This window comes from Zootoca vivipara, chromosome 16 (genome assembly GCF_965207765.1).
Source record: "Zootoca vivipara chromosome 16, rZooViv2.hap1.1, whole genome shotgun sequence".
Lineage (NCBI taxonomy): Eukaryota > Metazoa > Chordata > Lepidosauria > Squamata > Lacertidae > Zootoca > Zootoca vivipara.
Window position 1 is genome coordinate 7612434 of NC_142599.1, and position 19974 is coordinate 7632407.

The window sequence follows — 19974 nt, forward strand, 5'->3', positions numbered from 1 at the left end:
CTTTCCTGGGTAGGCCATTGATACAAACTCGATTTTGTTTGCATTTTAATGAGAAACAGCATGATTCACACTTCTCGAACCAATACACAAACCGAAACCACATTTGCTATGAGTCCTGCAGGGTATGCTGCTCAGAACGCCCAGTGATTCTCAGGGTGGTGTATTGTCTAGGATTAATTGTTGTCATCAAGATTTAATCCAGCAGATGCTTAATTTTTGCTGCTATTGGTGTTTGTTTGGTTTTTTACTATGAGACCTTATTATGATTTATGTGTGGATTGTTTAATTTTATTGTATACTTCTTGAGATGTTTTTCATTTAGTGCTCATGGCTACTTTTGTTATATATATATATATTTGTAATTATGTAAATCTTTTTTAAGAATGTAAGCTGCCTTGAGCATGGCTTAACTATGGGAAGGTGGCATACAAATAAACGACAGCAATTGATGATGAAAACCAGATTTTGTGATGCAATTCTCCAAGCGCACAATGCATACAGGAAGTGAATATATAAGAGGAAACTGTAATATAGGATTCTGTGAAGAGGGTGTGCAGCCAGACCTATGGCTGTTAATGTATTTTATTTTAGCCATCAATTTAAAAGGTCTCAAAGAGAAGACAACGGAATCGACTAGTGTGTATGTCAGGCATAGGCAAACTTGGCCCTCCAGATGTTTTGGGACTACAACTCCCATGATCCCTAGCTAACAGGACCAGTGGTCAGGGATGGTGGGAATTGTAGTCCCAAAACATCTGGAGGGCCGAGTTTGCCTATGCCTGGTGTATGTAGTTTGCCTGAGACGAGCACAAAGGAGATTGCATAGAGAGCATGCGAAATGGAGACGCAAGATCAACGGGATCTTCCTCCTATTTGAATGTTCAAACATTCCAAGGTTGCAATGCCAAGCTGGGCCTTGCCGTATGTTGCAAACAATTGAGCCCTTTGCTGAGCATCTTCCTTGCAATGACAATGACAACACTTACATTCAAGGGACCAGAGAGCTCCACATACAGCCTCTCAGCTTTCTTTCTACATACCTTTAGGACCTGCTCTAAGTTCTCCAGTTTGGCTCGGAGCTGGTGCTTCTCCTTCACAGCCAAATCACGTTCTTTGGTCACTGCGGCGAGGGTTTCTCTAAGCTGATCATAGTCTGTTTTCACCTAAACAACAGCAGAGGAAAAACTGAGACAGCACAAATTGCCTTTCCGCAGGTGCCATCAATGTGAAAGAAGAACCACATGATTTACAACTGCCCACCCCCCCCCCACCCCGGCCAATATTTCCAAGGAAAAGGCTTTAAGTATTATTGCCCGTGGATCTTTGGGACTAGTCACTTATGCACTCGTGCAATCAGGTGGGGATCTTATCCATGTTGTGGAGAAGGGTGTGTGTACGTAGCCTGTTGTATGGGTGTAGCTCAGAACGCAGTTCTGTGAGTATTGCAGGCACCTACTGGATAGTGACCATAACAACACTTATGTATGCATCCTGTGGTCTCTTTAGGGATGAACAGACCCAGCTAGAGTCAGCCTGTTTCAGTTTGGTGTCTGATAATCTGCTCCATCCTGTTTCCATATGCAGATTAATAATAATAATAACAACAACTGCAAAAATTTATTTAAGTAATAAGTATATGCGTTGCATAAATTTGTCCAAGGATTGCTTTTCGGCCCTCCATCCCTTTTTGTTTTTTTAAATTTCTAGTTTCTGGTTGCTTGGAATGTCTAGAAAGAGCCGCAACTTCTTCATGATGTAGAAACAGGGCAAACAAAGGACAGTTGCCGATGACATGCTGTGCCACCCTTGAACTCTATATGGGAAAAGATGGCTGGAAGCATGTACACCCTTTGTACAATATGGAATTTAGTGTAGCTGTAGATTCTGGAGCAGATTATAGAATCATAAAATTGTAGAGTTGGAAAGGACCATGTGGGTCATCTATCTAGCTCAACCCCCTGCAATGCAGGAATCTTTTTTCCAACACAAGGCTTGAACCCACAACCCTGAGATTAAGAGTCTCATGCTCTACCGACCGAGCTACCAAGGCGGCTAGGTTTTAACATCACATTTACATTTACATTCCAGATTTCCTCCAAGGAGCTCAGACTGGAATACACAGCTCTCCTTCTTCCCCCATCAATCACCACCACCACCACCCTGTGAGGTAGGTTAAGCTGAGAGAGCATGTAAGGCAGGGGTAGGCAAACTAAGGCCTGGGGGGCGGATGTGGCCCAATTGCCTTCTCAATCCGGCCCGCGGATGGTCCAGGAATCAGCGTGTTTTTACATGAGTAGAATGTGTCTTTTTATTTAAAATGCATCCCTGGGTTATTTGTGGGGCATGGGAATTCATTCATTCCCCCCCCCCCAAAAAAATAGTCCAGCCCCCCACCAGGTCTGAGGGACAGTGGACCAGCCCCCTGCTGAAAAAGTTTGCTGATCCCTGATGTAGGGTGACCATATGTGCTATTTTATGTGCCAGAAGACTGCGCTTTATTAGAAGCACCTTATATTTAAAGGGTTCTGTGTTCCAAATCTAGCTTAAAGATAAAGAACTCAAAGAAGGGGGAAGAGGGGGCTTGAAGTTACCACCAGAACGGTAGATTGAGAAGGCACACAAAGGTTGCTCAGCCACAGTCTTCACCACTACAGTGAGATGTATGCCATGGAAGCTCACAGAACCCAGAGGAATTTCAGAGTATGGTTTCCAGTGGCGAGAAGTGGTTGCCTTAGTGAACAAGGGCATGCATTGACACGAGAGGCAACATTTCCATTAACCACCCTGACACCTAATTTCTAGAAGCTCCAAAGAAGGAAGCGAAACTCTGAAGAGTGACAAATCCCAGCAACTCGCACTACAAATCAGAACAAGTCGTCTCCAAAAGGCAGATAAAAGCAGGATAAAGTGGGAATAGTGATTCATCCTGGGACAGACACTGGAAAATAGGACTGCCCAGTGGGGCTTGCTAGGGTGGAACACAGGGAGGCCAACAGTAGGTGGTGCCAGAGCCAATGACAGGCAGAGCCAACTCACACTAGTTTTGCACAAACACAAGACCAGGAGTCAGCAAACTTTTTCGGCAGGGGGCCGGTCCACTGTCCCTCAGACCTTGTGGTTGGCCGGACTATATTTTGAAAAGAATATATGAACGAATTCCTATGCCCCACAAATAACCCGGAGATGCATTTTAAATAAAAGGACACATTCTACTCATGTAAAAACATGCTGATTCCCGGATCATTCGCGGGCCGGATTTAGAAGGCGATTGGGCCACACCTGGCCCCCGGGCCTTAGTTTGGGGACCCCTGCACAAGACTAATCTCTGCTGGGTTCCATAGGATGAAGCTGACAGGTAGTAGCATCCCATGGTCTGGCATTAAGTAAGAAGGCAGACAAGGGAGGTGGGGGACTGAGGGTGGACTGAGGTTGGTGGGGCAGTGCCGCATTTGCCCTAATAAGATAGCCTCCCCTGGTGCTGCTGCCAGCAAACAAGACTAGCTGGAGCAAAACCAGTAGCTGCCACAGAGCTTGAGTTCAGAATTTGGGGGTTCCTTCACATGGAAACTTGGGTTTTTAATTTATGTGTTTGGCAAAGCAGGTATAGAGGTGCCCAGGTGCTGGGTGGTGCTTAAACACTGCCCCCCCCCCCGGCAAGAGAGCCTCATTTTCTCCTTCCCTCTGGATTTTTGCCTTGAGCTGGGTGCACAAGCAGCAGCTGATTTGGTTTGCCCCGTCCCAAATGTGCTCATGGAATCTGTCAATCCCATTTGTTCATGCTTATGCAAGTGGATCTAATGATCGCCTCTGCAAGCTGCCGCTTCGGGAACATATGGGCCATACATGAAATGAAAATAGGGTCAGAGCTGCGAAGGGCCCCCCCTCCCCAACTCCAGTGGCAGCAAAAGACGGCTGACCTAGTTTGAAGGACTGCCTAGACACAGCCCTCCTGGTTCTTATAGAATACTTTGCTCCTAGAACAAATTATAAAGCGGTAGCCAAACTAGCCTGTGATACCAAGCACAAAGATGGCCCTGTGGCAACTTAAAAAAGCAAAAGATTTAGCATGACACTAAATCACAACCAAATCTGTAGGTCTTTTGTGTGTTTGCTCTGGGGTGATTCCTCTTTCAATGATTCAAGATGCCCCGAAACATATTCGCACAGTTCAGCTGTGGTTGCCTAAGAGCAGATCCACATCACCACCATCCTATATGCCAGGTGTAGGAAAGCTTTGCCCCTCCTGATGTTGCTGAACCACAACTCCCATCCAAGCCTGGCTAATGAACAGGGAGTTGTAGCTCAGCGATATCACAAGAGCCAAAAGTTTCCCACACCTGCTATAGGCTAACAGCAGACTCATTCCCTGGCTGTGGATTCCTGATGCAGCCAAACTGGCACCACTTGTGTGCAACAGGGAGGGATGAGGAGGACTGGGAGAACTCCAAAATTTGCAGAATTACACCCCACCCCCTTTATAAAAACAAACAAACTTTAGAACAAATAGGGATTGATCCAACGGAATTGCCCTCTCAAGGAAGAAACTTGAACCCTAGTCAGACAATAGGTCTACATGCATTCAAATAAGGCATGGAGTGGGGGCCCTGGATACAGGCCCCACCTATGCTATTGACCTTTGTGCTTTCAGCTGAACATGCTAGGAATCACCCTTCAGATGTATGCGCTAAACAAATAAACAAAGAATTAATGGGCCGCTTCCTCCTCATTTCAGCTTTATTATAGGTTTCTGTTAGAAAAGATCTGCTTCCTCCCTTTTAAACATGAAGCTGGGGGTTGGGGGGGGGTTGGGAGAGATTCTTCTTGACATAGCTCATTAAGGACCAGCAAAATATTCCACACAGCTTTCCACACCTCTCCTCGCTCTACCCAGCCTTATTCTGAATACCGATTATTTCTAGGCAGACTTAGGAAGAGAGAGTTTATCTCGCATGCAGGCATGCGCGCACATTTCTGAGCATCTGTAATTAAGAGACCTGCTAATGAATTTCCCTCTCTTAATCACAGCTACCGGCGAGCAGATTATGAAACGTGGCTCAGGAACGTTGCTGCGAACATGTGCTACAAAACATCTCCCTTTATTTCCTAGGCCCTCCTGAGAGGCCACAAAATGAAAGAATGGAGAGAGAGAGAGAGAGAGAGAGAGAGAGAGAGAGAGAGAGAGAGAGAGAGAGAGAGAGAGAGAGAGAGAGAAGGAAGCAAGTACTCCCAGGCTTAGAGCCCGTTTACATTCTACAATTAAAGCAGTATCATAGAACTTTACGCGGTCATGGCAGAAGAATTAGTTTACTCTGCCTGCCATCGGCTCCTGCTCCCCCTACGGTTGGCCTCACTGCCCTACAAGTTGCAACGGGCACTACCACCTGATCTATGTTTTGCTCCAAGCAAAGAGGCTTAAAGAAACATTTCCCCAGGACTTCTACCAAGTAATGAGTCGGTATCCGAGGCAACTGTTATCCACTGTATTGTACTTTATATCCTTTTATTGTATTATTGGTGCACGTTGGACTTTCGCCCTATTTATTTGCAGGTTGCTTTTAATAAAGCATGCTGATCCTTTGAATACTGTCCCAAGCAGGCCTGGCCCTCTCAGGTGGTGAGGTGAGCACCTTTGCCTCAGGCAGCAAATTAGGAAGAGCAGTGGATCAGTCCCCTGCTCAAGCCCCCAAGATTACACCCAAGGTGAGGGGAGAGGAAACAGTTAAAACAGACTTCAGTCAATAGAATAGAGTGGGACATAGAACCTCTGCTTAAACACCTCCAAAGGAAGGAGTCCTAATATATATATATATATATATATATATATATATATATATATATATATATATGTGTGTGTGTGTGTGTGTGTGTGTGTGTGTGTGTGTGTGTGTGTCCAAAGGCCAGGGTAAAGAGGTACATCTCCGGCAAGATGCCAGACACACTTGGGGGGGGGGGTTTCATGGCTTTGGGGCTGCCCCAGAGACTGCCCTTTCCAAGGCCACCGATTCCCAAACCTCTTGAGGTTGGTGGAACTATCAAGGGAGCCCCCAACACCCATTTTATATACCGCCCTGAGACCTGCAGGTATAGCCCAGTATATATAAAATAAAATAAAATTTTAGCACCCCAGAAAATCCGTAGGGACCAATAACCGTAGGGAGAAAGGTGTTACACCAGGCATCCCCAAACTGCAGCCCTCCAGATGTTTTGGCCTACAACTCCCATGATCCCTAGCTAAGAGGACCAGTGGTCAGGGATGATGGGAATTGTAGTCCAAAACACCTGGAGGGCCAAGGTTTGGGGATGCCTGTGTTACACCATTTATCACGGTAATGCTTCCAAGAAGCATTTGCTGCTGGCGCAAAGCAGCACTAGTGCAGCGCTCCTCAGAGCCAGCTCTCCCACAATGCTTTGCTCTAAGGAAGGACTCTGGGCAGCCTAGAAGTGTCACTAATGGAGCAGGAAAAGCTACTCAAAACTCAAGAGCTTGGCAGCAGAGCAGTGGGGAGGTTGGTGCACCTGAAGATGCCAGCAGAAGCAGAAGGTGGTCCATCTGCTTCATCCACAGCATTGTGCTTCCAGCAGATCATTGGCCCACAGGGATCAATGAAACCCAAGAACAGTTTTGGCCACTGTAGTGAGAAGTTACCTGGTCATATTGAAGTGCCTTGTGAGATATGCTCGCATACTGGAGCCTCAAGCAGTTCTTTTCATGCACGACATTGTTCAGTTCATTTTCCTAGAAGAAAAAGAGAAGAGAGAGACTAAAGCACAAGGTGGCATCTTCAATCTCAGCGACTTCAATCAACCAGCGGAATGTTGGGCACTCCAGGGTGTTGCCTTATTGTGAGTCACACCAGTGGTCCGACACCCAGCTCAGTATGGCCAGTACTGCGGCTCATCAGGATTTCAGAGTCTCCCAGCCCCACCTGGAGGATGTGGGGGTTAAACCTGGAACATTCTGCAAGCAAGGCAGATGCTCTGGCACTGAACTATGGCTCTTCCCCCAGTTGTGGGGATTGTACTTGGGGCTCATTGTGGGATGTGAAACACAAGAGCAGTCAAGTACAACATCCCCTAGAGTGGACATAAAAGGGGATGTCTGGACCAGCCAGTCAGAACTTCCTGTTTCTCCTAGGCTGGGACAGACTTCCTCTGCATGTGGCTAGAGGTGGGCGTGACCTCAGCTGCCCAGGTAAGCAAAAGAGCCATCTCTCTCTCTCTGACCACATTTGTTGAAGAAGCAACATCTGCTTAGCTTCCAGCCAAGAGAGGACAAAGGAGCTATCTCATGGGATAGTTTCCAGGTGTATATTACTTTTGTAACTTAAGTCTGCCTTCTGGGATCCATTTGTGAACAGAATGTGTGAGTAAACTCTTTTTATACTTTTATAGAAGACTGTGCCGTGTCTATCGTTTTATGAGGGACTAAAGGGAAAATTACCAACGAAACTTATTTTAGAGGCTTTAGCGAGCCTGAGCAAACGCACCCACTGTGCAAGTTTTTTAAAAGGGGGATGTTACTCTGCTAAATTGTAGAACTTGTTAACACAAGTTGGAAAGGATATAATCGAACAATATAGCCTCTCCTGCATCCCTGAACATTCCCACACTCATAACCCAGGGAGGTAGCCCCTAGATCACTGACCACTGAGCTGATGGGATCTGAGAGTCTTATAACACCTGAAGAGTTACAGATTCCTCACTCCTGCCACTTGTCTCTCTGGCCAGTTGGATGGGTGTTTGAAACTCAAATTTATCAGTTAAATAAATAAAAAAAGGTGGGGTGAAGCATCTTGTTCTTTTGAAGGAGGTGCTTTTTGACCTTTAAAATGGTATTATTTATTTATTTATTTGGTGCCCCTATCTTGGAGCTAGGGGTCAGCGGTGCCTGCTGTATTTCTGAGAAGTTAATTATCCCTCACTCTTTCCACATACCATAGGCAGTGACACAGTCAAATGAGGTCCACCATTTAACCTATTCAAAATCAATTTCCTTCCCTGCCCCAGCAGCTGCTGATGAAGCCAAGGAGGCTGGAGAGAGATTAATAAGTCATGAAACCAGCCACTATTAGCCACAGGACACAACCCTTTGAAAAGAGAAACTCTTCTGAAATATTATCAGACATATTTAAAGAGAGAGAGAGAGATTGAGAAACAGGCAAATGGTCTTACAGGCTTCTAGATCATTTACTGTGTGCCTTCACTGGCTCACCATTCAGTAAATATGCAATCAAAACCTTCAATCCCTTTGATAAACAGAGATAAATGCAAGAAACATAACGGGGCTTAATTTGAAAAGAAAACCCCACACAGACAATAAGGCCATGTGCAGGAACCATGGTGGGCTTACTGCTTAGTATCAACAAGATTAAAAGCGCCACAAGAAAAACCAACCAGCTCAGTCAGTTTTCTTGTTAACATTCTGATCTGGCAGTTTGTTTTACATCACCTGAAGGCATAGAGATTCTATTTCAGCAGAAACACACATTTTGCATTTGCCTATAGAATCCTAGAAATGCTTGTTCTTCCATATCCAGAATATTTTTGGAATATCCCCCACAGCCAGTCTCCTAGCTAAGCAAAATTATTAAAAACAGGCAGGCAGGCAGGCAGGCAGACAAACTTTCCCCACAAAGTGGATGCAAGCATTTTGGGTGAAGATTGCAATAGAAACACGAGAAGGTGAAGTACGTGCCCCCCCCAACTCCCCCCAAAGTCCATATATTTTAATCGACAACTCTTTGGCATCTATAAGATCAGATAAGAAACCCCCTTCCTCCTCTGGCTCAGCGTCCCTCTTTAATAGGAAGTCAGGCTGCTGAACAGTTTTAACACGCTTGCGTTCTGTAAAACCCTGTAGGAGAAATATGAGCTCATTTGCGAAGAAAATAAATGCTTTTTTTTTATTAAAAAAAGTTACCTTACAGATCATTTGCATCTTTGCAGAAAGAAAGCCAGAATCTCTTCCACGGTTTGAAATAAAGGAAACATTTTCAATATATATGGTATTTGTGTGTGTGTGTGTGTGTGTGTGTGTGTGTGTGTGTGTGTGTGTTTCAATGGGTACAAGGCCAACAGATAAACAAAAACAAAAAAAACCACAATGGGGAGATGGCTCCAGTAGATTTAACACAATCTGACACCACTGTCTGTGCAGCAAGGTTCTACATCGCCCGGAGTTAAGCATCTGTTGTCCTGCATTCCTTAGCTCATGCATCAATTTTTTTGCATCTGAAAACAAAAGCCCTGCCCTTCTGGAATATAAAATTATGCAGTTAGGGTGAGATGGGAGAGAGAGAGAGAGAGAGAAACGTGTTGGACTTTTTGAGTTATTGTCTTCCACTGCCCAATAGTGTGTTCTCATCTTCCCACCAGGATTTCTCAGAGTGGAGTTGGTTGAGTGACCTAAAAAAACTGGACACCGTCTACCTGCCATTTATCACAGTCTGTTGGATGCTTCAGAATGTCCCAACCCCAAACTTTTGTTAGCAGCACTAGGCAGGCAACAAACCAAAATTAAACAAGCCTGGGGGCTAGCAAGCCCCTGATGAGTTGTATTTTGGCTTGAGAGTCACAAATTGTACTGGCCTGGCCTTGACGTAGTTGAAGAAGGTAAGCTGAGATAGAGGGGCACAGGAAACGAGAGAGATTGAGAAATGCTTGGATAGACTTTAAAATAGCAATTTGACTGGCTGCTACTGGCAAGTAAAGAATACAAGCGGATGAAAACAGGGAGATACTACTACTGACCCAGATTGCAGGGTTGTTGCGGCGAGTTCTGAAATAATACTTGCCAAGATTTTCACCAAAGCTCAGTTGGTACAGTATGAGACTCCTAACCTTGGGGTCATTGGTTCAAGCCCTGCGTTGGGCAAAAGATTCCTGCACCGCGGGGGGCTGGACTAGATGATCCTCGTCGTCCTTCCCAATGCTATGATTCTATTATCTCTTCTATAACTCAGAGATGAGGAGCCTGAGATACCCAGAAGTTGCAGGCCTCATAATTGGCCTTGGGTCCAACAATATATGGATTGCCACAGGATTATCCATCCTATTGTTATAAGGAAAAAAACCTGCTCCTTTTCACTTATGGGGTACCCAAGAGCCCATATAGAGTCCTTTGTAGGTTCTCAATCGGTAGGAGAAAATACCAGAGAATATTGAAAAGCAAAGCAGCTAGTAAGCCTGAACTTTATTAAAGCTGTTGCAACAGGGTGCTCCCCCCCACACACACGCAGGAGAGAGAAGGAGGACCCAGAACAAAGGTGTGCCCACCCTTATATAGACATTTTAAATTGCCTGCCCACTTTGCAGAGAAATAGGTAAAGGGACCCCTGACCATTAGGTCCAGTCATGACGGACTCTGGGGTTGCAGCACTCATCTCGTGTTATTGGCTGAGAGAGCCGGCGTACAGCTTCCAGGTCATGTGGCCAGCATGACAAAGCCGTTTCTGGCGAACCAGAGCAGCGCACAGAAACGCCGTTTACCTTCTGTAGCGGTACCTATTTATCTACTTGCACTTTGACGGTCTTTCGAACTGCTAGGTTGGCAGGAGCTGGGACTGAGCAACGGGAGCTCACCCCGTCGCAGGGATTCGAACCGCCGACCTTCTGATCGGCAAGCCCTAGGCTCTGTGGTTTAGACCACAGCGCCACCCGCGTCCCCTGCAGAGAAATATTTGAGGTCAATTTGTTCAGGACCTTTTTTGTGGGGTTTCAGACATGTGGTTTATATATACAGTTATGAACATTTTTTTAATATATATATGACCTTAAAATTCTTATAACAATTGCCATGGCAGGAGAGCTTATACTTCCCATACTACAGTGGGAAGGAACCTGCAGTGATCCAGACATTGCTGGATACGCCTCCCATCCGTCCCAACAAGCATGGCCAATGATCAGGGATGATGGCTGTTGTAGCCCATTTGAAGGACAACATGTTCCCCAGCCCAGGGCTAAGTTAATGCTCTGCATTGTTATTGACCAGATGGCCAATAAATTGTTCACAAATGAACAATTCTCTCACAGTGCCTTTGAGCTTCAAATATGGGGTGCCTTGTGCAAAATGAGAATGGTGATGATGCTGAGGCAGTGAGTCAATGGCAAACATAGAATCTTATCCTGACTGAGGCTTAGTTGTTGTTTTTAAAAGCAAATCCCTGCAGTTAGAAAACTAGGTGGTAGGGAGACACGCTAGTCGGTGATAGGGAGACAGTTAGAAGGACAAAGCCAGAGTTTAGAGTGGCAGTGATGATACATAGAGGTAAAACTGGAGAGACAGAAAGAAGGGCAGCATTTGAGAGAAATGTTTGATTTCTCTTGGAATCCAAGGCTGCGGCGATGGGAGAAACAAGACCCTTTTGGGGGTGTTAATGCTGTGAACCCCTCCATCGTAGGCTCAGGTTGTATATACAGTGGAACCTCGGTTTATGAACACCTCTGTTTACGAATTTTCGGTTTACGAACGCCACGAGCCCATCTGGAACGGATTAATTCACTATCCATTACTTTCAATGGGAAAGTTCGCTTCAGTTTATGAACGCTTCAGTTTATGAACAGACTTCCGGAACCAATTACACCCATGCTTCGGGTTAAGTACGCTTCAGGTTGAGTACTCTGCGGACCCGTCTGGAACGGATTAATCCACTTTCCATTACTTTCAATGGGAAAGTTCGCTTCAGTTTATGAACGCTTCAGTTTATGAACAGACTTCCACAACCAATTGTGTTCATAAACCGAGGTGCCACTGTATGCGTAAATGAACCACATATCCTAAAGACAACACGGTCTCCGCTGTGCCGCATTCCAAATATAGCAAACACAAAGCCTAGGGAAGCACCTTGAACCACTGGGTTATCGCACCGCTTGGAGATTGGGGTGCCGTGCAACAATATTCATAAATGGGGAAGTGTATAGTAACATGAGTTCAGTCGCTAGAGCACAAGACTCTTAATCTCAGGGTTGTGGGTTCAAGTCCCACGTTTGGCAAAAGATTCAAGCACGACCCCCATGGGTCAACTCTTCCAGCTCTACTATTGTATGTTTCTCCTGTATTATTCTACCTGCAGTCTGTCTCTGAAGTTCACCTCTGTGGTAATAACTAGGGGCTGGTTTATGAACTCCTGTATTTAAAAACAAAATCTGTGCATCAGCGAGGTCTAGTTTACAATTTGAACTTTAGTGCTGACATATTTGAAGGGGGGGGTGGAAAGGTGTGGGGGAGAGAAAGAGTGAAATGTAGGTCAAGCTACAAAAGGGCAAAGAGCTGGTGACATTTAAAAGCCTCTGCTGTTAACAGCCAAGTGAGAAGTCAGCTAAGCCACACAGCAGGGCCCCCTCTCTGTTTACTTACCGCTATCTCGTGTCCAACCTCACAAGGCTGTTGCAAACAGAGCAGGGAAAATGCTGCTTACTAAGGAGAGGTAGAAGCAGTGCGGATACGGTCTACTTGGGTCTCAGTTCAGTCTGGAAGGAAGAGTTCTAGAAAGAGGAGACTCCCAAGGCAGTAACAAGGGGTGAGGTGATCCCTGGCTATGTTAATACGGATTGGAATAGGAGTGGGATTGTTAAGAGAGCGCCCCTCACTCATGAACTGAAGTATTAAGCTGTGGAGGAAGAAGCTGTGCTGTGTCAAAAGAATTAACCTGAAGCATCTGAGTGAAAAGACCCAGAGAGAAGTAACAGAAACTGAAGTGTAACAACTGACTTTTGAGTAATGGAAGTTTAAGGAAAGCTATGCATATACTAAACATATAGCAAACCCTCTAAACATAAACCACAGAGTCTAGGGCTTGCTGATCAGAAGGTCGGCGGTTCGAATCCCTGCAACGGGGTGAGCTCCCGTTGCTCGGTCCCAGCTCCTGCCCACCTAGCAGTTCGAAAGCACATCAAAGTGCAAGTACCTTAGATAAATAGGGACCGTTTCAGCGGGAAGGTAAACGGCGTTTCCGTGCGCTGCTCTGGTTCACCAGAAGCAGCTTTGTCATGTTGGCCACATGACCCGGAAGCTGTCTGCGGACAAATGCCAGAAGCTGTCTGCAGACAAATGCCAGCTCCCTCGGCCTATAGAGCGAGATGAGCGCCGCAACCCCAGAGTCGGACACAACTGGACCTGATGGTCAGGGGCCCCTTTACCTTTACCCTTTACACATATACTACTGTGATTAAAGCCTGTGACATCTTCATATTTAGTTTTAAGTTAACTTCTACCTGAAATAATGCATCTCCTGACCCAACTTTGTTTCACTGACCTCTTTTTGTAAAGTTTCTTGCTTCACACAAGAAAGCCTGTGGTAAATTGTAGAAATTCGTTCAATTTTCATACCGTGTTCAAATGTGTTCATACCATGCAGTAGGTCCACTATATTGAATTGGGGACAGTTAGTGGGGTGAGTCTGCCACACATGCCCCTGGGACCAGTACTATTTATCTAGAAAAAGAGGTGCCAGAACTCACCACAAACACCTCCCTTTTTCTCTTATAGTGGCACTGGCACCCACTGGAAAGGTGCAGGGACTGAGTTCCGGCGAGTTCCGGCTGAAAAACAGCCCTGCTCATGACTGTTCTAGAAACAAGGACTGGTCTAGAAACAAGGACTGGTCTAGAAACAAGGACTGGTCTAGACCAGGATTGGTCTAGAAACAACCACTTAAGCAAAGACTACCATGCCATTCAAGGCAACATGCAAAGTAAGCCACAGAGAGACTAGGGATTATTATTATTACTTATTAAATTTCTACTGCCCTTCACCTGAGGATCACAGAGTGCTTTACAATACAAAAACTCAAAACTACATATCGTAATGAATGTGCTGGAAGGACAAGTTCCAAGAAATATCAAGAAAAGCGGAAAGGGTAAGCCCCGGTTTGGTGTCTGGATCCTTATCCATGACAAACAGATTTTGTGCGCTCTAAGGAGATCTTTATTAATCACATCCAGCTACATTATCAACCTTTTCTTTCTATTTTGCTCTGCTCCCCCCATCTCCTCCCTCATCTACTGGGTTCCTGCTCAGGACAAACCCTCTAAACATAAACTTAAATGGTAGTTAACAGACCCCCAACACCAGTTTAGCAAACAATGATAATCTCCGTTTCCAAGAGAAGCTAAGAAGCTTGAATGGTAAATATTCCCTATGGATTTTGAGCTATGGCAACCATGTCTATTAAAATTAATGCTTGTGTGTAGGGCATTAGGAAGATAGAACATGGTGAAATTTCACCAGACACCCCATGCATATCTTTCAAGGCTTTTCTTGATGTTCGAAGAAGAAGAAGAAGAAGAAGAAGAAGAAGAAGAAGAAGAAGAAGAAGAAGAAGAAGAGGAAGAAGAAGAAGAAGAAGAAGAAGAAGAAGAAGAAGAAGAAGAAGAAGAAGAAGAAGAAGAAGAAGAAGAAGAAGAAGAAGAAGAAGAGTTTGGATTTGATATCTGTTATGGTTTCCCCCGGGGCTTGCCGCTTTGCGTAGAAGGCATTTCGGCAAGCTACCACCGAGGGCTGTGGTGAGAAGTGCTCCTTCAGCCGTTCCATTATTGTTTTATAACAATATCCCACTTTATCACTACCCGAAGGAGTCTCAAAGCGGCTAACAATCTCCTTTCCCCTCCTCCCCCACAACAAACACTCTGTGAGGTGAGTGAGGCTGAGAGACTTCAGAGAAGTGTGACTAGCCCAAAGTCACCCAGCAGCTGCATGTGGAGGAGCGGAGATGCAAACCCGGTTCCCCAGATTACGAGTCTACCGCTCTTAACCACTACACCACACTGGCTCTCTCATAATGTCTGGAAACTTGCATTTGTGTTAGTGGTGCTATCAGGGACAGGGAATGTATGACCCCCCCCCCCCCGATTTTGTTGGACTCCACTTCTCATCAGCCTCAACAAGCATGGGTCAGGGATGATGGGAGTTATAGCCCAACAACACTTGAACGGCCACCATTCCCCACCCCCAAAGTAGGATTAATGAAAGCTGAAGGTTATAGAGAAGCAAGCTTCCTTCCAGATTCTTGCATTTTGTGGCAATCTCAGTGGAGTTGCAAAACAGCAGCCATAAATTTAACGCATCGTACCTTTGCACAGTGCAAGGAACAGAGAACAGCAGGGGCCTAGTGGGAATTCACTTTTGGATAATTAAAGTACAGTAGCAGAAGATTAAATTTGTGCAGCCTTTAAATAATAATAATAATAAAAAACCCACAACACTGCTCAAAAGCTCCAATGTTTTTATATTTAAATTGCTCAGCACCATATGTTCTGTCGATACCTAGAGAATCTCTTCCTCTCTCATTATCTTGCCCCCACCTCTCTTCTTAATTTCATGAAATTGAGGGTGGACAACAGAAAAAGAGCAGAAGAGTAATTAAAAGCGAGACTCTTTCAAAAGGTGCATCCCTTGATAGGGGTCTTGCACTGACCACAGGTTTGGTTTCGGATCCCGATTTTGTGCTTTGGAAAACGATCTACCTTATTCCAAGGCACTCCATACGTTGCTTGGGGATTCATTGAAGTCTACATCATTCCTTACCCACCCTATTCAGAAATTATGAACCGCTTTGAGTAGATGCTTATTCGCATCTGCTTAACCTGTATGCACCCTGCTTCACCTCTGACAAGAAAAAAATAACACACCCGAGGGGCACCCCCTTCACCTTGGGATTTGGGGTGCCTCTAAATCTGACGCACGCAACTGCATCTCCTCCAACAGCTTTTCATAAATTACAATAGGGGGATTCTTGTGCAGTTGGCAACACATCTCCGCAGAAGCATCACCTTCAGCACTTCCCCAGTGGGGAGGCATATGTCATTTTGTGGTTTGCCCCAGGTGCCAAAGTGTATTGGGTTGGGCCGACTTTTCTGGCTTATTCCTCCTTAAGTTACTTAAGTGCCGGATTTACATAACCACTGAGCCTAGGGCTTGCTGATCAGAAAGTCGGCGGTTCGAATCCCTGTGACGGGGTGAGCTCCCGTTGCTTGGTCCCAGCTCCTGCCAACCTAGCAGTTCGAAAGCATGTCAAAATGCAAGTAGATAAATAGGAACCGCTACAGCGGGAAGGTAAACGGCGTTTCCATGTGCTGCTCTGGTTTGCCAGAAGCGGCTTTGTCATGCTGGCCACATGACCTGGAAGCTATACGCCGGCTCCCTCGGCCAATAATGCGAGATGAGCGCGCAACCCCAGAGTCGGTCACAACTGGACCTAATGGTCAGGGGTCCCTTTACCTTTACCTTAAACAAGCTATAGCTTAGGGGCCCACTCTCTTGCCCCCCCCAAAAGGGATGTACATTTCCAAAATATAAGATAACAAACAAATAAAACAAAACCTACATACAGCAACAGTGTTTTGTGTTGTGTAGGCTCCTATGATGTAAGTTATGGGCCCCACCTGCTAGCCTGCTCCCTAAAATATCACTGGTTTTCTCATTTCTAATTCATTCCAGAGGTCCGTTCTTAACCTGAAACTGTTGTTAACTAGAGGCGTGCTTTTGCTAATGGGGCCTCTTGCTGCCGCTACGCCGCCGGCACACGATTTCTGTTCTCATCCTGGGGCAAAGTTATCAACTCAAGGGAACTCTTCCAGGTTAGCGGAGTTTGTAACTTGAAGCGTTTGTAACCTGAGGTGTTTGTAACTCGAGGTACTACTGTATATAGGGTGCCTACATTCTGCATGCACTGGTTGCATGGCAACATGTGCAAATTGCTTTAGATACCAATTAGGCCCTTAAATGACCATATAGCCATAGGTGCCAAGTTCCGGATTGAAAAATCCGGGATCAGCAGCGCCGCGGCACCGGAAGTCGCTTCTACGCACTTCCGGACATGCGTAGAAGCGACTTCCGATGCTGCTGTGCCCATTTCCAAAATGTCCACAGCGCCAGAAGAACATGGCCGCCGGCAGGAGCTCCGTAATCCGGGGGAATACGGGGTATTTTGCCATTCGGGACACCTGCGGGAAACGGTAAGAAAATACGGGGGTTTCCCGGGGAAAACAGGGTACTTGGCAGCTATGCATATAGCATATATTCCACACAAAAACAGCGGCAATTTGTTGTTGACAAAGAGCAGCAGGACATATAAAGGGCCCCATTACCTTCAGTAGCTTAGGGCCTCATCAAACCTAAATCTGGTCCTGCTTAAGTAAATACATGTTGATATGTAGATTGAACAGCAAACACTCACTCTTGCAAAACTGTAGATTTGCCACCCTGTACCAGATACTCACGCCTGGGATGCGGGTGGCGCTGTGAGTTTAACCACAGTCTAGGGCTTGCCAATCAGAAGGTTGGAGGTTCGAATCCCTGAAACGGGGTGAGCTCCCGTTGCTCGGTCCCTGCTCCTGCCAACCTAGCAGTTCGAAAGTATGCAGTGCAAGTAAATAAATAAATAGGTACCGCTCCAGCGGGAAGGTAAAAAGCGTGTCCGTGGACTGCTCTGGTTCGCCAGAAGTGGCTTAGTCATGCTGGCCACATGACCTGGAAGCTGTACACCAGCTCCCTTGGCTTATAAAGTGAGATGAGCGCCACAACCCCAGAATCGTCTGCGACTGGACCTAATCGTCAGGGGTCCCTTTACCTTTACCAGATACTCACAGAGAAGCCCTGGGGGCTAAAAGTGTCTTCACCCAACTTACAGCTCCACCCTCTCTGCCCCTCTCCAGTTCCAAATGGCAAAAATGCTGTTTCCCATGCATGCACCTATCTACACCGACTGGCAGCAACTCTCCAAGGTTTCAGACAAGGGTCCTACTGTACCTGGATATAATGGGGATTGAACCCGGGGCCATCAAAATACAGCGCAGATGCTCAAGCACTGAGCCACAGCCCTTCTGCAAGGGACTAATCACTTCTCATTACTCTGTCCCAGCTCCTCACTCTGAGCACCTCATCACTCAGGCACAAACTGAGCCAGTGGTGGATCAATGAGCACATCTTAGCTTCAAACCAGCACCCTGGCAAAGAAGCAAAATGATGTACTGTATACACAAACATGGGAAAGGTTGAGAGAGTTGGGTATGTTTAGCCTGGAAAAGAGGAGACTGAGAGGAGATAGGATAGTCTTCTTCAAATATCTAAAGGATTGTCACATGGAAGAGGGAGCAAGCTTGTTTTCTCCTGCTCTGGAGGGTAGGACACAAACCAATGGATTCAAGTTACAAGAAAAGAGATTCCAACTAAATATCAGGAAGAGCTTTCTGATAGTAAGAGCTCTTCTGACAGTGGAAGGGGGACTCCCTTGGGAGATTGTGGACTCTCCTTCCTTGGAGGTTTTTAAGCAGAGGTTGGATGGCCATCTGTCATGGATGGTTTAGCAGATTCCTACATTGCAGGGGGTTGGACTAGATGACCCCTTGGAGTCCCTTCCAACTCTACAACTCTATGATTCTATCGACCAATCCCAAGGGCATGGAACTTCAACTTCCCCATCACAAAGTCCTTCCCAACGATAAGTGATGGGCACTTTTAAAGTTAAGGAAAGAGCAACCACTTGATGAAAAGCACATTATATGTCACCACATAAAAGCCTGGAGCTTGGAGAAGGGTGGGAAGTGGGAGGAGTGGGTCACTTCATTTTAAAGACAAAGAAAGCATTGCCTTTCCCGGGTGTTAAAAACCAAAGCAAAACACAACCTTCTCAGGGACTCTCAGCCACTAATGCAATTGCCAATGCAATTAATGGAATTGCTACATTTTAAAGCAGCTCCGACTGTGTGGGTTCCCAAGCGCACTGCATGCAAGGATGCCAGGAGCAATTCTAATTGGAATCCTGGGTTTCTTCTCTCTCTATCCCTCCCCCCCAGCCCACCAATTCAAGTTTGCCTCTGCTGTAGAACAGAGGTCACAGACGTTACAAAGCATGACCCCAGGGTAGACTCCCTCGGGCATATCCTTAAAAAAGAAACACACAAAGCAGAAGCAATTGTTTTATGCTTGGAAAATGTAGGGTTCAGGAGATGCTTGGGGAATCTGATATTTGTGAATGAACTGATTTGCACTGTTTGACCAAAGACGAGGATTGGAATTTAGCTGTCCATCAGATTCTGTGCTTCTAGGAACACTGCAATGCAGTTTGGCAGTTTAGATAATATCAAGATATACATTGAAATATGTACTTGGAGATGGTTTTTTTTAAAAAAAGCAATAATCGCATTTTAGTGCAGAAACGGAACAAAACAGACTTAAGGGCAGAATCAGCAAGAGAAATCAACAGGTTTGTTCATTCCCTGGGAAGACTGATGTGTTTATTCCAACTGAGAGAACAACTTCCATATCTGTCCATCTTATGGCAAAGAAACAGGCACTGCTTAACTAGACCAGTGTTTCTCAACCAGTGTGCCTCCAGATGTTTTGGGACTACAACTCCCATCATCCCTAGCTGGCAAGACCAGTGGTCAGGAATGATGGTAGTTGTAGTCCCAAAACATCTGGAGGCACACTGGTTGAGAAACACTGAACTAGACAATGTTTACACTTGCTGTTTTATTTTATTTTATTTATTTAAGGTTAATATACTGTTCAACATTCAGAATTTCAAAACATTTATAATGGGTTTTAGGCTCGTTTACCTAAAGTAAATACAAGGAAGCAGCACTGAACTTGACAGGACATGCTGCTGCATAGTTATGTATAATGTTGTGATATAAGTAATAAAACTGCTCCTTTTCCCTTATGGGGTACCCAAGCACCCATATAGAGTCCTTTTGTAGGTTCTCTATCGGTAGGAGGAAATAACAGAGGCCAGCCAGAGAATATTGAGAAGCAAAGCAGCTAGTTAGCCTGATCTTTATTAACTGTTGCAACAGGGTGCTCTCCCACACGCAGGAGAGAGGAGGAGGACCCACAGCCATGCATGCAAGCCCTTATATACAAAATTAAAAAATTCCTTCCAGCAGCACCTTAGAGACCAACTAGGTTTGTCATTGGTATGAGCTTTCGTGTGCATGCACACTTTTTCAGATACACTACAGAAGTCACCAGGCGCT

At 45.5% G+C, this 19974-nt stretch overlaps 1 protein-coding gene across 20 annotated transcripts in view; it reads right to left on the reverse strand.

The window, feature by feature from the left end:
* RIMBP2 (RIMS binding protein 2) overlaps positions 1-19974 on the reverse strand; it is a 286403-nt gene that overhangs the window by 101283 nt on the left and 165146 nt on the right. For all 20 annotated transcript variants that reach the window (XM_088659580.1, XM_035097548.3, XM_088659571.1 and 17 more), the window contains 2 exons: positions 6647-6736; positions 1041-1163 (listed from right to left, as the gene is read on the reverse strand). In XM_088659580.1, the coding sequence (XP_088515706.1) occupies positions 1041-1163; positions 6647-6736 (213 nt within the window). The remainder of the gene's footprint in view (positions 1-1040; positions 1164-6646; positions 6737-19974) is intronic.